Genomic DNA, 18,830 nt, shown 5'->3' with positions numbered 1-18,830 from the left:
CCAAAACCAGCCCAACTTGTCCCTGCTTCCCTAATCTGTCCTTCCTCCTGCCCATCCCCTCCTCACATCTCAAGCCACACCCATCTCCTACCTACTAACCTCATCCCACCCCCTTGACCTGTCCATCCTCCCTGGACTGACCTATCTCCTCCCTACCACCCACCCCCACCTACACTCTCCTTCACTGGTTCCATCCCCGCCTCTTTGACCAGTCTGCCTCCTGTCCACCTATCTTCTCTATCCATCATCTCTCTGCCTCCCCCTCTGTCCCGACTTATTTCAGATCCCCCTTCCCCTCCCCCATTTCTGAAGAAGTGTCTAGGCCCGAAATGTCAACCTCCCTGCTCTTCTGATGCTGCTCGGCCTGCTGTGTTCATCCAGCTCTACACCTTGTTATATCAGATTCTCCAGCATCTGCAGTTCCTTCTATCTCTGGTGCAAGATAGTGTTACTTCTCAGTGATGCAGTAAGATTTACTTGGAGACAGAATGGCACAAAATAATCTGCGAGTTAAAGAAAATCTCCCTGAATACAGTCCTCCATTTGGCTGAGCAGCAGTTTTACAAAATTAAAAGTGCAAGGCAGCTTGAGACATCCAGAGCTCGCAAACTAAGTCGATCTTTCTCTCTCTGACACAGAGTGAAGAATAGCCATTGCTTTACAAAAGTCAGTTGAAATTGTGGAATGCCATTTTATCCACCCTATGATCCAGAATATTGATCTGTGAAATTTTGTTTTCCCTGTCTGTTTTTTTTTAAAACCAATAATGTGTTGAATTGTCGTTTTTTGTCTTAATTGTGAATTTGTGTGTGTACTTGGGGTTTCTGAAGAGATGTAGTTTTAAGTTGCATAGTCATGGATTAGATATCCATTTCTCTACCATTTGTTAAATAAATAGTTGTTTTCTGTTAACAATAAAACCTGGTGAGAATTGCTTTTGTCCTGAATAGCAGTTAGTTGAACAAATTGGTCCTCTCCATGGTTTGATTAAAATTTTGTACATTTGGTGACAACTAGATGGCTCTTGTGTTGGAGCATAATAACATTTCTGATCGACTGATTAGGAAAATCTCTATTTTGTGGTATCTTGTGGAACTGTGGGGTGATTATTGTCATTACTGTTCTCAGTTGCAACAGTTTTTCATGAGTTTGTGTGTTTGTTGATATTTGAAGGGATGAGGATTCATCCTTGTATATTATTTTTGGTTAACCAATTGTTGCATGCTTTTTGGATATGTTTTGTTCTGAAGATAAACCAATAATTGTAAAAGCAAAAACCTGACTGACAGATTTTCTTGTTTAAAATCTAATATTGATCAGGTATTCAGTAGGTCATCTTGGTAACTGCAAGTATTTTTTATTTTATGTTGTGAGCCGTCGCATAAATGGACTAGAACAACAATGTATTCCTCTGCCTCAGCCATAGCAGGTGAACTAAAAAGGTGCTTTGCAGCCAGATTGTCAAGTAGATGGCCTCCAAATCTTACAGATAATATACTTGAATTTGTACTCATTGTAACATTAGGTTGGTATTTATTATTCAAGGTTAAAATTTTAGCTACATAGCCTAAATTAGATCCCAGGTCCTGTAGCCCACCCACCTGTTTATCCCAGTTTTGTTTCCTACATTTTAACATTAGCTACACTTCAAACACTCTTTGCTTATATAGTATGTTGAGATATCCAATGGTCATAAAAGATATTATATAAATGTCCTTAATTTCAGTGGTGAGTGGGGTTCCACAGGGCTCTGTCCTTGGGCCTCTACTGTTTGTAATTTTTATTAATGACTTGGACGAGGGAATTGAAGGATGGGTCAGCAAGTTTGCAGACGACACAAAGGTCGGAGGTGTCGTTGACAGTGTAGAGGGCTGTTGTAGGCTGCAGCGGGACATTGACAGGATGCAGAGATGGGCTGAGAGGTGGCAGATGGAGTTCAACCTGGATAAATGCGAGGTGATGCATTTTGGAAGGTCGAATTTGAAAGCTGAGTACAGGATTAAGGATAGGATTCTTGGCAGCGTGGAGGAACAGAGGGATCTTGGTGTGCAGATACATAGATCCCTTAAAATGGCCACCCAAGTGGACAGGGTTGTTAAGAAAGCATATGGTGTTTTGGCTTTCATTAACAGGGGGATTGAGTTTAAGAGTCGTGAGATCTTGTTGCAGCTCTATAAAACTTTGGTTAGACCGCACTTGGAATACTGCGTCCAGTTCTGGGCGCCCTCTTATCGGAAAGATGTGGATGCTTTGGAGAGGGTTCAGAGGAGGTTTACCAGGATGCTGCCTGGACTGGAGGGCTTATCTTATGAAGAGAGGTTGACTGAGCTCGGTCTCTTTTCATTGGAGAAAAGGAGGAGGAGAGGGGACCTAATTGAGGTATACAAGATAATGAGAGGCATAGATAGAGTCGATAGCCAGAGACTATTTCCCAGGGCAGAAATGGCTAGCACGAGGGGTCATAGTTTTAAGCTGGTTGGTGGAAAGTATAGAGGGGATGTCAGAGGCAGGTTCTTTACGCAGAGAGTTGTGAGAGCATGGAATGCGTTGCCAGCAGCAGTTGTGGAAGCAAGGTCATTGGGGTCATTTAAGAGACTGCTGGACATGCATATGGTCACAGAAATTTGAGGGTGCATCCATGAGGATCAATGGTCGGCACAACATTGTGGGCTGAAGGGCCTGTTCTGTGCTGTACTGTTCTATGTTCTATGTTCTATGTTCTCTCAATGGACCTCAAACCCCGTTGTTTACAAATGCTTTTGAAATCTCTACCCTTCCTCAACGTCTTTTCAGGATATTGCTTGAAGGACTAATTGGACTGACGAAGATGCTTAGGCTAGTTGCAGGCAAGGGAAGAGGATTCATAACCCTCATAGTGGGGAAACATACTTAAACATTTAATTGTTCAAAAAGCATTTTCGTACAGGGAGAACTGAACAGATAGAACTGGTTTCTACTCAGGTTACTGTTTGTAATCTTAGAGACATTTCAGATAAACAGAGACAACACGGTGTAGAGTTGGAGGAACAGAGCAGGCCAGGCGGCATCGGAGGAGTAGGAAAGTTGACGTTTCAGATTGCAACCCTTCTTCAGAAAAGGATCCCGACCCAAAATGTCAACTTTCCTGCGCCCCAGATGCTGCCTGGCCTGTTCTGTTCCTCAGCTCCACACTGTATTTTCTCTGACTCCAGCATCTGCAGTTCTTGGTATCTTTCACATAAACAGATTTTGGTGTTGGTAGCAAAGAACTATGCTCATGACAATCCATTCACACCTCTTCAGAAATGATTATGGAGACACAACTGCTGCACTCATTATATAGAGTTTTTTAGAGGATTCTGAAATTCTCCCTATCCTGGACTTTGTCACTGTTTTTTGTGAAAAGTATTAGTGAATCATCAACTGCTTTAGTCTATTTAAAACACATTCTTATCCATTTATAATTTGACTTGTTGTATAGATTCTATTTTGCCAACTTTTTTTAAAGCTGGTATCCTGTCCTGCTCCTGTTGAGGTTTTATTGTTTACGTGCAGTTTAACCTAATTTTGGCAAGTACAATATCTCATTTGTATTTGATGTCTGATGCAAAGAAGTGGCAATGTTCCGTTCCTAGCATTGACATCCTTATTAAGCATTTTTTTTAAAAAAGGTTATTTCTTGGTGTGTACAAAAATAATTTGAAGAATCAACATGCAGCCTATTGCTTTATTGCTGTAACTACATGTTCAAGAAACAGCTAGTAACCACAATAGGTGCTACACCAGTGTATTGAAAGCCCTGAATAAAGAGGTTAATGTTAATTAATGGATGTTGAGAAAGCAGTGCTGCTCTCTTGTGGATCCTGAGTAATGAATTCAAAAAATGGACAGATGGAACATTCTGTAGGGATCCGTGGAGCAGTTGTATGTACAATGATTTGCCGAAGAAGAGATTTATATGACCCTATTACACTCAAAGGAATAAGTGGATTGGTAGAACTAGGGTAATAAAATGTGAGGCTGGATGAACACAGCAGGCCAAGCAGCATCTCAGGAGCACAAAAGCTGACGTTTCGGGCCTAGACCCTTCATCAGACATCGGCCTGATGAAGGGTCTAGGCCCGAAACGTCAGCTTTTGTGCTCCTGAGATGCTGCTTGGCCTGCTGTGTTCATCCAGCCTCACATTTTATTATCTTGGAATTCTCCAGCATCTGCAGTTCCCATTATCTCTGGTAGAACTAGGGTCATTGCTTTCCACTTGTGTTAGAACTGAAACAGAGTGCAGCAAGCGTATAGTGGATGAAGTTTTTTTTTTAAGAAATACATCTTTAACAATCTGTAAATAATGCCAGAAAACTCACTCTAAAAGCTGCACAAAAAGTTAGTGTTGCTGCTGATATTTTAAATGACCTACAATGCATCTGATAGTGATGACACTTTTTTCACAAGGTAGTGTAATTTTCTTTCTTACAGGAACAAAGCAACCTTCTGCTTTTGTACCCATGACTGAAAGCAATTCCTTTCAGCCACAGGTAAAAACTTTGCTTTCCCCATCAGTTGATGCCAAACAACAGTTGCAACGTAAAATTCAGCAAAATACATTGAAGAAACAACAGGAACGAAAACTTCAATCTCCAATACCTGGCGATCAGCAAGTAAAAAAACTAGAAGGTGCCACTGTTGGGCAAGTGTCCAACATCCCAAATGGAAGCCCTGCTCTTCTTTCTCCTCAACCTACCATTGGCATTGTGGTGGCAACTGTTCCCAGCCCCATCCAAGTAAGTCATTCATTGTTCAATATCAAAATTGAGTAGTCAAGAAATAGCAACATTGGTTATGAAAATCATCAAAACTAACATTTGTTACCTGACTGTGAATTACTTGTTTTGGCTTTCATTAACCCAGCCATATAATTTTTGCACACTGCATTTAATTGATTGTACTTGGTTATTTTGGTGATGAAACACTGCACTTCAGTAGTTGTAAGCCCTAAATTACTTCCAAACTGCCTTAATTTTCATTTATCTGCTGAAGTAGATGGTTCATATGAAGAACCGTCAAAAGCAATAAAGCCTTTCCCTTCATAAGAAAGGAAACAAAAAAAAACACATTATAGCTACCCTAAGCAAGTATACTTTTCAAACAGAAATGGAATAATACTGATTCTGATTATTGTTCATGTTACTCTGCTGTCCCTGGTCTCCTGAAGATACTATAGTGATCTACTAATCCATTAGGCAACCAGTTGTTTTGCACCTTTAAGGTAATAAAATGACCCAAGGAACTTCACAGGAGTGTTAGCAAACAAAATTGGACTCAAAGCCTATATTCAATAAATCTGATGAATATAAAGTCTCAGAAAGTATACATTACATTAATTTAGATTACATTATGGCCTTTTAAGCCATAAGGATATATATTGAGTGCCTAATGTCTTTGAGCATAAATAAGTTGTACAGATCAAATTTTGTCTCCAGCTTGTGATCAGTTAGCTGAGAGCAACATGAGTGACAGTGGTGTGCTACAATTACTTTTACTTCCTCAGTATTCAGAGAAGCCCCAGTTAGAGTTCTCATTTCTGAATGTTTGGTGAAGGCACCATTAAGCTCAGCTGTGATGTGGTCTTGTCAGCGACACATGCTGATTGGTTCTAGCCAAGGTTACTTAGACCTGCTGATACTCATGAACAATAATCATTGCACAAATGATCAGTTTCAGGGAGAAGAATAGAAAATTGACGTAAGATTTGTAAACACACTCGCATGTTTGTGATAAATCAAATACATTTGGGAAATTAAACTTTGATTTACTTCAGATTTTTACAAATGCAGGGGGGCCATGTAATATTCATCTAACTTAGCTTTGTTTTCTGATTGACTCCTGCTTACAATTCCCCTGAGTTACTAAATATTAGCCGTCATTTTGTGGTATCACACTATTGTGGGTTCAAGTTTCACTCCATTGACTTGCATTTCATTTTAGGCTGATGTTTCAGTCTGAGATGCAGTCTTTTGCATGAGACATTAAGTCAATGGACCGTTTGCCTTTAAGGTGGATATTAAAGATTCCATGGTACTGATTAAAGATGAGCTATGAATGTCTTTGTAGCATGTTGGCTAATAGGTTTTTGACATCACTAAAATGGACTATCTAGCCATTGTCCTTTAAGAGCCATCTTGTTGTGCAATTAGCTCCAAAATACTTAATTGAATGAAATTTGTTTTGAATGATCTTGAAAGGTATTATGTCAATGCAAGTACTTTCCTTTTATTTTGGTCACAAATGTTATTACTATCAAGAGTAAATATAAATATTTAGCGTTGTATCTTGAAGTGGGGAAAATCCAGTGTGTTTCTTTCATTGTAGCTTCGTCCCATTCTGATTCCAAGATAGTTGATTCCTTACAAGCAGGAGAAGGAAAATAGTGCTCTGTGTTGTATCCTGTTGCTCCAATATTACTGCAGGTTATAATCAAACTCATAATGGTACAGAAACAGACTCTTCAGTCCAACCAGTCCATGCTGGCCATTCTATCCAATCTGAAAAACCACAATTCCAAATGCCTTTTTAACTGTTATAACTACCCACGTCCATCACTTCATCCGGAAGTTCATTCCACACACTAACCAGGGTTTAAAAAGGAAGTGCTTTGTGTCTTTTTTCCCCAAATCTTTTTCCTTTCACATTAAAAATTTGTCCCCTGGTCTTGAAATCCTCCACTCTAGGGAAAAGATACCTGCTATTCATCTTATCAATACTCATTAATTTGTGAAACTCTATAAGATCACCTGTCAACCACCTATGCTCCAGTAGGAAAAAGCCCCAGCCTAACCAGTCTTTCTTTATAACTCAAACCCTCTATTACTGGCAGCATCCTGGTAAATCTGTTTCTGACCCCTCTCCTGCTTAATACTTTCCTATATATTACATGGAGACCAGAACTAGGTTCTTTTTTTGGTGGAAATTAATTCTCCAGTGAACGACGTTGATATTGCTTTTTTTTTCCAGTTTCCTTTTAAAGAAAACACCAACCTGAAGTAGATATAAATCATTGTCCCTTAATGATTGTTGAGTCAAAATTTAGAAACTCACCGCATAGCAGTGCTGTGGGAATATCTTCATGCAGACTTCAGCAGTCAAGGCAGCTACATCTTGAGATGAATTGGGCGTGAATGATGATGCTCACTTTGCCAGTGATATTTACATCTGATGAATGATTTTTCAAAAATCAGCCAAACAAAGTATTTAATGTTGGTGCACATTGGAATGTGTGTGAATTGGAAGGATGTTAAAGTAGGAGAAAAGACTGCTTGGGACACAAAGTTAGCTTGTGCACTTGGTGATATTTTCAATAACTTAAGGTAACTCTGGAAATAAAAATGGTATATTTGTACCTTAATTTATTTGGATAATTTACCCTGTTCATTTAATACTTTACGCATTAAAGAAATGTCTCCAAGCCATCGGTATCAGGTCTTCTGTTTACATTTAGTGAGGTACAAACAAAATAGCACTAGCTTCCAGCTGAGGAGTTTGTAAATAGGTTCATTTATAATTTTTATAGGTGTTCTGTGTTCCATTTTTCAGATGCAAAGAAGCAGACAGATGATGACGTCACCGAGTCCATTAGGTTCATCAGATAGCAAAGTCCTTCCTTTGAATGTTCAAGTTGTTGCACAACACATGCAGTCAGTCAAACAGCAGCAGAAGACTGTCCAGAATGTTCCCGCCAGTCCACATAATGATCGCTCAAGACCTCGTTATCATCAAATTTTGCCTAAACCAGCCTCAACCAGCACACTTACCCTGAATTCTCCAACAACAGTACTTTTGGCTGGAAGTCCAATTAAAAGTGTTGTTTGTGGGACATCCCACGCAAGCCCCTTGAATATGGTAAAGATGGCAGCAATATCTCTCCCTCCTAACACTGGCACATCTCCCAAACCTACATCATCAGCAAATAACAATACTGGAACAACAGACAAATTGAAAACTACAACATTGAGAGGGAGCTCAACTTCTTGTCTTCCTGCTGCAGGATCCAAAACAAGTAACATAACAACCACGCCTACTGCTGAGGAAATTAAAGCTGAACATGAAGCAATATCAAGTGATGAAAAGCAGATTCAGTGCCAAGAGAATTTAAGTCAAATGAAGGATCCAAAAAGAACAGTTGGCTACTTGCCTTGTGAGCTGAAAAATAATAATGAAGCTATCGTGAAAGTGAAGCCATCAAATGGGAAAACTGCTAATGAGAAGACAGCAAAAGTCTGTAGTAGTCAGAAAACTGAAGGAAGAAAGACCAAAAATGAAGGGAAATTTGTACAGAATGAAAATCTGACGATTTCAATAGCAGGAAATAACCAAAATGTTTTTTCTGTTTCCTCTACTTCAAATTTCACAGACACTAGCATTAGTGCAAAGTCCATTACTGATACTGCCAAGTCTCCTAAAGACAATGGGCAGTGTCCAAAAAGTCCAAGAAAACGTTCTCCCTCAACTTCTGCATTTGAACCACAGGTGCCTCCTGTGAAGAAAGCTATGCTTTTAGAGCGCACTATAACTAGTGTAGAACATCAGAAAGCCTGCCATGGCACTGTAGTAATGACATCTCCAAAACCAGCTGCAGATTTACCAATAAAAGGTGAGAATGCAGCAGCAGTGGTTCAGGCACCTGGTAAAGTTACTGTTAAACTGAATACAACGGGAATAACCCGTATATTAGCAAATCCTTCATCTAATATTCAAGTAGTAACCTTAGATTACTCTCAGACTACTGCAGACCAAATAACTACCTTACAAGAAAACAAAACAACAGATTTGGAAATGGGTTCATTTAATTTGCAAGGAAACACAAGTACAAAATTGACCACCAGTCATACTGACATGCAGCATATCAAAAAGGATCAGCAGTGTTTTGTGGCTGCAGAAAGACTACCAGCTTTAAGCGCTCATGTCGTTGGGAATTCGGGGACCACTGATTATCAGTTGTCTGAATGGGAGCCAGGACAACATAATGGGTTGGATCAACAGTCTTATGATCAACAAATGCACACTCAGAACCAGCTACAAAGTTCTACATCAATTCAGTTACAAGACCTAAATCAAGCAACGCTATCAAACCAGTTACCTCTGCAGGATAACTTGATGGAGCTTGCACCTTCAGGCTCACAAAACAATGAAAACTACTTTCAGTTTGATGAAGATCTCACACAGGACAGTATTGTAGAAGAATTAGTATTATTTGAAGAGCAAATGTCTATGAATGTTGGTTATGGAACTGGTTTGGGAATATCTGCTCATTCCACAATAGGTCAAGGTACAGTACTGTCATCTCATCAAGCTGGACAATTCTATCATCCAATCCATAGCAGTGGCACTCCAACCCCAACTCCTACACCAACACCAACACCAACTCCTACACCCAATCCAACACCTACATCAGAGATGATTGGCTCTCAAACTTGTTCAAGTCCAAGTTCTAGAATGGCTCCAACAACACCTGTAGATAGTGCACTTGGCAGCAGTAGGCATACACCAATTGGCACTCCCCATTCGAATTGTAGCAGTAGTGTGCCTCCTAGCCCTGTTGAATGCAGAAACCCTTTTGCTTTTACTCCCATAAGCTCCAGTATGGCATACCAGGATGCTAGTGTTATTTCTAGCAGTCCTGTTAAACCAATGCAGAGACCCATGGCCACTCACCCAGACAAGACAAAAATTGAATGGATGAATAATGGATACAACACTGGAGTAGGCAACTCCACAGTTTCTAACAATGGTGTTGGTATTCTCTCCAGCTATCAGGAACTGACTGAGGACCACTTTAGAAAGCCACATGCCTTTGCTGTTCCTGGACAAACAATTCAGTCATATCACCATAATGCCATGCAGTTACAATCCAGACATCATGATGCTCAGTTGGGTCGTTTGACTCCAGTTTCGCCTGTACCACACCAGGCAGCTTCAGTGGCTAATGGCAATAAGCAGGAGGGTTTCGCAGTTCCAGCACCACTTGATAACAAAGGAATGCATTCATTAATCAGTAATTTTAGGTGTCGCAGTGTCAGTCCTGCTGTTCATCGTCAGCGTAATCTTAGTGGAAGTACTTTAACTCCTGTGAATAACTTGCCAAGAACAAGTTTGGCATCTTTTGGAAGCCCAATAACACCTGAAGTTCACAACACCTTTGCTAAAAGTCTTTCAGATAACAGTGCCAACAGTATGGCTCAACGAAGCCAATCTGTCCCTTTGTCCGTTATGATGCAGACTCCTTTCCCATCTTACCAGAAGCAAACCAACACTAAGAAAATTACAAATGTGTTGTTAAGCAAACTTGATTCGGACAGTGATGATGCAGTCAGAGGTCTAGGAATAAACAATCTGCCCTCCAATTATACAGCAAGGATGAATCTTACTCAGATATTGGAGACAACATCTAATTGTGGTAGTGCCAACCAGCAACCAGTGATTAGTTCAAGCACTTCTGTCTTTGAATTCCAGAAGCCTAGTTACCTCATAAAACACACCGATAATGATCAGTTGGGTTATAGTTCTGAGGATAATCAAGCACAAACAGAAGCCAGAGAGCAATCATTGGATTTCAACAATTCAGTCAAAGACTTTCTGGCTGAAGATAGCCTACAACCAAACCAGCAAATGGTTGGTCAAGTAACATCAGATCTCAACGTTGCCTCTGATTTCTCCAGTGATCTCAGGTTGTCCACGGAGTTTTCAGGCAGCATAAATGATTTGAGCACTTTAGATACAAATCTGCTGTTTGACCCAAGTAAACAACAGGGACAAGATGTTGATACTACACTGGAGGAATTGAATGATGATGCAGTGTTCCAGCAAATCTGTAATGAGTCCATGAATTCCATGCAGTCTTCAGGTTTTGACTGGATGGAAAATAAAGATCATCCTGCGGTTGAAATGTTAGGTTAAATCAAAAGTACTGTTTAACATATAGCACACACTTAATTTTTTGACACATCCGATTTGACCTAATAGATGTGCCTGCCTTAAGAGAAACAGTTTTTCCTTTTTTAAAAAAAAGGTGTTACAGGAGAAAACCAACTACTTTTACATACTTGGCGTTCAATAATCTTGTGTCCATAATTTTATTTTAGGTGCCAGTATTTGATAACTTCCTGTATGTATGTTATTCTATAAGCAAGTGGGTTTGTTTGTAAGCTAGTTTGTCTCAGGTAGATTGCTCTTGTAAAATGTAAATGCAGTTAGTCTTTTTAATATCAACGGTGAGATTAAATCTTATTCTGTTTAGGTCAGTTTATCTTGTGTACAGAGACATTTTAACTCATTTCCCTTCTGACTTTTTAGTATTCAATACATGATTTTGGTGACTATAATTTCAATCCAGCGCATCTCTTTAAAAAGAATAGGTATAGTGTGAAATATAGTTACTGTTGCCCTGCACATTAAGTTAATCCATTTGATTTACTTTGTGTTTTCTACTGAAATTTCCACAACTGTCTTGAAAGAAACTGTTTATATATGGATATCAAAGTCTTGCTTTGTTTTTGTTCTCTGCTTAATTTTACTCATTGGTGGCATCTGGAAGGTAACATCGTGTACAAGAAGAATGCAGTTTTCAGTGACAAGAAAATACACGATGGGATACATTGCTAATTCATGAGATCACTCAAACAACAAAAGTGGATCACAGAATTCCAGGTTGCCTTTATTGACCTGGCATTTTGAGTTATATGATAGTTAAGTTAGGTACATTTCCTCAGTTGTCAGCAATGTAAATTTATTTTTTAACATGGAATATTCAAACCCTTAAATTTGGCAATTTAGACATGACAGCATATGCATTAAGTATTTTATCCCTTTGTGATATTCCTATTGGACTCATTAACTTGTTTTTGGTACATTCCTCTGCATTATTTCAATGGCAGTGTTAAGCCCATTTATGTTAAACACGTAAGCAACTATGATAAAATAGTGCATGCAGAAATTGAATACAAACTCATTAACACGTGCACTAAAAATAATGCTTTAAACTCCTTGCACCTTTTACTGAGAGTTTAAATTATACAGCAGGTCAGTGGGGAATTCTTTTATATTTCTTTGTTTTAACAATAAGCTATAATAAGAACTTTAAATAGAAAGCTTTCATCTAGAAGATGTTCTTCATGTGCCCTAAAGAAAGGGAAGATGCATCAAAATACATGAATGTTAAAGCATTGAAAAGAACAGAAAACTACAAAGTTACAGGTATTTTTCTGACCTAAAAGGCTGAAATTATGCTTGACAGTTTCTCACTGTACAGCAGGGTTGAGTGAAACAATTTGACAGTGGAATATTGGTGAATAAACTCAAAGAAATTCACTACATCCAAAAAGAAATTGGTTTGAATTAGTCTCTAGTATAATATATCTACTTTGTCTCCCCCTTGAGAGTATATCTTTATCAAAATCCACAAGTTTTTTCGGATTCTGCTTCAGATAAATACAAGATTGAATATGATCTTGAAATATACATTTTTACAAAGTAGAGATTAGAAGAATTTTGATCTGAGCAGAAGCAATACAGAAATAGGGAACTCAATTGAGGATAAACGCCAATGGAGACATTTTGATTTGAGTACCATATTTCTGTATTGCAGGTTTTGTCTAATTCATTGTAAAGCTTGGACTGCCCCTTCAAAAACAATGGTGCAAAGATAATCCGTAATACTTTTTAAAAAGAGCAAAGGATAAATATTTGAACAAGAATTATTAAGAAGGGAAGAATGTGGGGAAATGATGCTAAGTGGATAACTCTTTCATACACATTACTTGGGCACAAATGTCATCTGCTGAAATAAATTGTTTTGCTTTTACCATTGTCTACATCTCTGAAGTAGATGGCAGAAAATTGAACAGGGTTCTGAATGCAACTTTGTCTTTTTGCTGAAAGTAGTTGTGTATGTTTCAATATTTCCCCTTCTTAACTGGGAATGATTAAAAGCATTTTAAACAATTAAACAATTTGTATCTTAAACCTTTTTGAATTGTAAAGTTCTACATCACATTGCATTAATCTTTGGAGCATTCACTGGAACTCCTACATTTTTAGGGAAGAGAATTGAGTTTGACTGCTGCACTTCACAGTTGAACAGCCATCTAAAATCCAAATTTTCACCTGAAGAATATCAATTTATTTCAGATAACCCAAGAGCTTCATACATCATGGAATTGTAAATAGATATGAAGTCACATTAAAAAGAAATAGGATGGGGATTTGATTGGAAAATCAGAATGGTTAAGAAAAACTATGAAAAATTGTGTAATAAATTTATGTAATTTGACCCAGTATATAGTGTAATAACTTGCCTTAATGATATGTATTTCCCAATATATAAATTATCGATCATCTCATTCAGTAGCTAAGCACTTTAGACAAATGATCAGCAAACTGTTTAAACAATTTTTAAGCAACACCAAGTTTTATTTCCAAATATTAAACCTTTAAATATTCCATGAAAAGTTGGAAATTTGGAAAAAGCAACGCTTTGCTAGAACTCTAGCTTCAATGAAATAAATATTTTGAGTTTAATGTTATAGAGCCACCTTGATTGTTTTGTGACAAATGTCTGTACAAATTTGAATGATTCCCAGTAATTATCACTTTCTCAAAATTCAGTTTAGCAATTGTTCTCAGATTTAATGGACACTTGGAGTTGTAATGTTTCCTGAACAGTTCTGTTTCAACTTATAAAATTTGCCTTTATTTAAATTTTAATGATTCTGCCAGTTTGCACAGTGGTGAGATGCTTAATGCATTTCCCTAAAATGTAGCAGAACCTTTTGACTACCTAACGTGTGTGACAATGGTTATGAAAAACCTATATTCCATTTTAATTGTTGTGACTAAATGTATGCATAATAATGAAAATAAGAATTTGGTAACACAAATTGAATATTACGTTGCATCTCAGTTACAGTTGATCCACATAAATAAAATGCATTTCAATTTAACAGTTCTCCAAAACTGAAATTTTAGTTACAGGATTTAGTCTGTGGCACCAAAAACTTTGTTATTTACTTAAATAACATTCTAAACCATCAGAATTTTATTCTAGTTGCATAAACATTTTTAACCTTACATGTTAATTTGGGGGATATGAAATTGAAAACATAATCTCTGCAATGAGCAGTAATACAAATGTGAATCCCTTTCAAAACAAGTTCTAGCCATCCAAAGTTTATGCCATTGGACAAGTAGAATTAGATGTTAAAAATCAACTTCAAAATATGGGTTTCTGTTGAATATCCTTGTTTGAACTTTAGTGCAGTTCAGTTTATGCACCTGTGTGGCCACAGGATGGTGCTGTACTCCAATCTACCCTTTTTTAAAACATAACCGAGTACTCTGGAGCAACTCAACATGTCTGGTAACATCTGTGGAGAGAAATTTTCTCAACATAGATCCTGCTGTATCTCCAACACCCCTGCTTCTGTTTCAGATCTCCAGCATTCACAGTTCTTTGTTTTTTTTCTTAATTAATTTAAACTTCATTTTAAACTAATTTTAAATGTTGATATTTCTGCCCCAGGTGAAGCTGTTTGATTAACTGTTTGTCCTTCTCTGATTTATAGCAATTCATCAAGTACAGTCAGTAATTTCAAATTGTTAAGTCAGAAGTTAAACTGAATTTTGTCTGCTTGCCTAATGATAGTTAAAGGAATTATTAAATAATTTTTGAAGATAGTAGTGTCACACTAGGGTGATATCTGGTTTTGTAAGGCAATTGGTACTATCATGAAATTAGATATTTTTTGACTATTGACTTCCTTTTGTTTCCTAATTTTGTTTGAAACTGCTGTGTTGTGTTTGATATAATGAAAGGCACATTCCTCATTTTTTAGTTAAATATTTTCAAACAGTCACTTGAAAACAGTTTGTTTCTGTTCTAGATCAATTGTTATTATTGCTAGTCATTTGTCAATCATGAAGAACGCAACCACAGAGATTAGAAATAATAGCAGTGAAGAAATGTATCAATCTTGCAGTGAATTTCAGAATTACACCAATAGAAACTGAGAAAAAAGCCTGCAGAAGTAGATGTGTAGTACAGGAGTCTTAACCCTTTCTGTTTTTCATTGTGTTCGGTGTGACTTAATTGTATTTCTAACACTAGAACAAATAATGTTCTGCATAACATCTGTTCAGTTCTGTAGCTATAACCTCAGAATCATGATTCAACAAAATATATGTTTAAATAATTGAAGTTATGTGATTGAATTTTATTTGTAATGACTAATTTTCCCTCTTTCTTATCATTGTCTATATCTCTGCCACCTCCCTTCCCAGACCTCCTTCCAAACCAAAAAAGGTAGCAAAGGTGGCATCAGTGTTTTGCTTCCTTTTCCTAATAACAAGGTTGAGAACAAAGAGATTAAAATATACAAACAAGCCTGTAGTCTACTGTTTGAAAGCACAAGTACGGAATCTGAAATGTTTTTACATTTTACCCATCATATCATTTCCACTGTTTCTGAACGGAAAAAAATCTTGTCAGTGTTACCTCATTTTTTGCAATGATGGATTGGAATAAACCTTAGATACTTGACTCATGGTTGCTGTCACTGGATCAACATATTTTCCTTTTGTTACTTTCTGTTTTCTGACTGTGAATTCTGAAGCCTTTTTTGCCTTGGTTATACCAGTAGCTTACTTTTTGAAGCATATTATTGTTTTACTCAGTTTCTAGATTATCTATATTTCAGATAGGCATTGGGCTTCAAAATTAATATTCATTACATTGCATGGGTCAACAATAGCTGTTTTAGTTCTGATATTTGTTTAATCTTGAGTCAAAAGTTTAATAAACAAATAGCTTAAGAATACATCAAATATTTGACTGATCCCAATTTCAAGTTTTTAATTTCAGTAATGTATACACAAAACCAAAACCCCTGGTTTTACTGTTGATATGTTTCTTTGAAATTTGAACAGAATTGTTGACAATTGTTTTAAGCAAGTTAGTACTTCGATAAAACAGGTGACTAGAATGGCACTCAAAAATGTTGTGCATTTGTAAAGTTGCACATTGCACAACCATTGTCTCAGCTGTAATCTTACTAATACTTACAAAAAACTTCATAAATATAATTCAATTGTAAAAGAAAATGCTTTGTAACCAATTAACCAAGTTGAGCACAGATATATTCCACACAGTGTGGTTTTTGTTATTGTTCACACCTCCCAAAGTATTTTTCGCATATCATTGTGTTGTTAAAAGAGGAATTCAGGAATGACAGGCAATTCCTGAACATAACCAAAAAAATCTTTTCTTGCTAAAAGGGACAGAGTTTAAAAAAGAATAATGGAAATCCTACTCATGCAGTCAAAATCTGTGTCCCTACATAGTTGATGCAGCAATTATTTCAATAATGGAAGAATTGCCTCCTGTGCACTTTTTGACATTCTCCAGTTTGTCTTTGGTCAGAACTTTTAATGATTTTTTTATTCAGCATACAAATGATAACTTCTGCTCGAATTTAAGCTTGTTTTGACTTGTTATTTTAAATTAAAAGATCAATAATGTCCCTATTTTCAGATGTGTTCAAGCATATTTTAACCGTACGTGGAAAACATCGTTTTCTTCTAGGACCTGTGGTGTGTTTTTCTGAAATGTGTAATTTGAAGCAACAGGTAAAAACCACCTGGAGATGATACCTCGAGTCCAGTAATCAAAGTATTTGAAATGGCCAGTGCATTCTGTTGAAATTAAAATAGAGCTCTATTATAATTAATGTAATTAAGGGAAAAATCCTTTTACTAAAAGTTGATTCAATTGATTATTATACTTTAACATGCTTTTTAAATTTTCTTTGGTTTTTAAAGGTATTTAAAATGTTTTCTCGGAAACTCCAACCCTGCATGTTTAGGGGTTAGCCAATGGGCAAATTGGGGGGGAAAAAACTTAACGGAATTTTAAAATGTTAGGTTCTAATTTCCTGTATCTCGTGTAACTGCATTTTTTGGGATAATCATTTCTTCTTTAATGAGTACATTAATACATAAAAATAATCATTTTAGTAACCTGCCATCAGTTATATCCTCCCAGGTTAACTTGTGGCTGAACAATTTCTTCTGATTCGTTGTTTCAGCGGCTCCGTCAATATTTTAACTCTACAGATGTATGATTTCCTCGAGATATTGATAGTTGTAGTCCAGTAGACCAGAGTTGGCCAGTAGAGTACAGCTGAATTTGATTGGTCTAGCTCGATCAGTGCTGAAGTTAACACTGCACCACAAAATATCGCAGTAAAAATTTTAATTGTGTGATTGCACCTTAAGTATAATTGGAAATGTATTTTAAAATAGATGTTCATATTCAATTCTGAGTTCAGTGGACATTTTGATTATCTTTTGCACTAGATGCTTAAAGGGAGTTTCTGGCCTGGCACATCTCTTAGGACAAATGATAACAGTCACAGGCAACAAAGCTTTCATTTGATAAGGTTTTAGGCAATGAATCAATATACAAGAAGTGAAATGTCATCTGCAAAGTGACAGATCTTGATTGTTTTATGTAGCAATGTACATTGATCTCAATGAGATAATTGTCTTACTTGATTCTCTTGTATGAGAATATTAAAACAGGATGAAAATTTAAAGTTCAGTTTGCTTCACCATGTTAACAAATGATCATAGGTGTGCATGTGTGTTGTTGGATTATATTGTACAGTGCTAGGTATATTCCTGTAACCACTTTTTGCTGAAATGAATCTGGTTCTTTAACAGCCAGGAATGCGCAGTTATACATATTACATGTTATGTACCTTTTAGAAGTTTACTAACTCACCTAGAAACATTGTTGAATATGTTCAGTTTTCAGTTTTATTCTGTTGATTTTGAGAATTAGTATTTGGTAAAATATTGTGGAAGAAGTTCCTCCAGTAATTTGCTATACATATGCTTTTGCAAAAGTAATTGCCATTATGAAAATGAGCTGATGAGAAGGAACTGGTTTCAGCAGTTATAACTAATGCACATCGTGAAGTTACAATAAATAGCAAACACCCATCCAAATCTTTCTACATCACAAGGTAATGCTTGCCTGTAGCACAATTTTATTTAGTGTAGAATGTTTGTTTTTTTTTAAATGATGTTTGTCTGTTGTACTGCTGGAGCAAATCAGTAGTGCAATAATGTTGGAATAGTATTTCAGCTTAGTTTTTTTTCATTGAAAATGCTCACAGACATTGTTGAAGTTTTGTAAATGGTTTCAAAACCAATAAAAAAAATTTGTACTACATTCTGGTCTTGAACATATGTATCCATATATTGTGCTATACTTCTGATAATGTCAGATCTACCTCCTGTTCTGGATATTATTCATTCGCACATGGGCAAATTAATTGGAAATACTATTTATGTAAGGGATTAGTTATTGACCTGAGAGTTGCAAAATCTAATGCTTTCATTACCAATGGAATCAATTCCTTAAAAAGCAAAATGCTGTGGATGTTGGAAATGTGAAATAAAAACAATGCTGGAGAAACTCAGCAGGTCTGGCAGCATGATTTCTTCAGATCTATTTTAACTTTGAATCAAATTCTTAATAGTTTCAATGAAATGGAAAATCAAAGCAGAATAATTACACTGTTTAAAAGTTCAGAATAATTAGGTTGACATACTGCATTTCAAATCCAGAGGTGGTATCCTGCCATAGAGACCTACCTGAAATGTACTCAGCAGCCTTCTAAAGCTACATTACAGATCCATCAGTGGTATCGCTTTACAGCCCACAATAATGAATTGCTTATCTTGGCAAAAAAAAACCATTCTTCAAGTCTATCACTTGCAACCCTAGGTCTTTGTCAAAAGT

General features: G+C 36.8%; 1 protein-coding gene across 2 annotated transcripts in view; it reads left to right on the top strand.

Annotated features, from left to right (window-relative positions):
* LOC125467216 (DNA-binding protein RFX7-like) overlaps nt 1-18,507 on the top strand; it is a 77,916-nt gene extending 59,409 nt beyond the window's left edge. For both annotated transcript variants that reach the window (XM_059639200.1, XM_059639199.1), the window contains exons 8-9: nt 4,454-4,758; nt 7,568-18,507. In XM_059639200.1, coding sequence (XP_059495183.1) covers nt 4,454-4,758; nt 7,568-10,927 — 3,665 coding nt within the window. In that variant the 3' untranslated portion in view covers nt 10,928-18,507. The remainder of the gene's footprint in view (nt 1-4,453; nt 4,759-7,567) is intronic.
* Nucleotides 18,508-18,830: the final 323 nt, after the last annotated feature.

Source organism: Stegostoma tigrinum, chromosome 33, assembly GCF_030684315.1.
Source record: "Stegostoma tigrinum isolate sSteTig4 chromosome 33, sSteTig4.hap1, whole genome shotgun sequence".
Lineage (NCBI taxonomy): Eukaryota > Metazoa > Chordata > Chondrichthyes > Orectolobiformes > Stegostomatidae > Stegostoma > Stegostoma tigrinum.
This window is presented reverse-complemented; position numbering and strand designations above follow the sequence as displayed.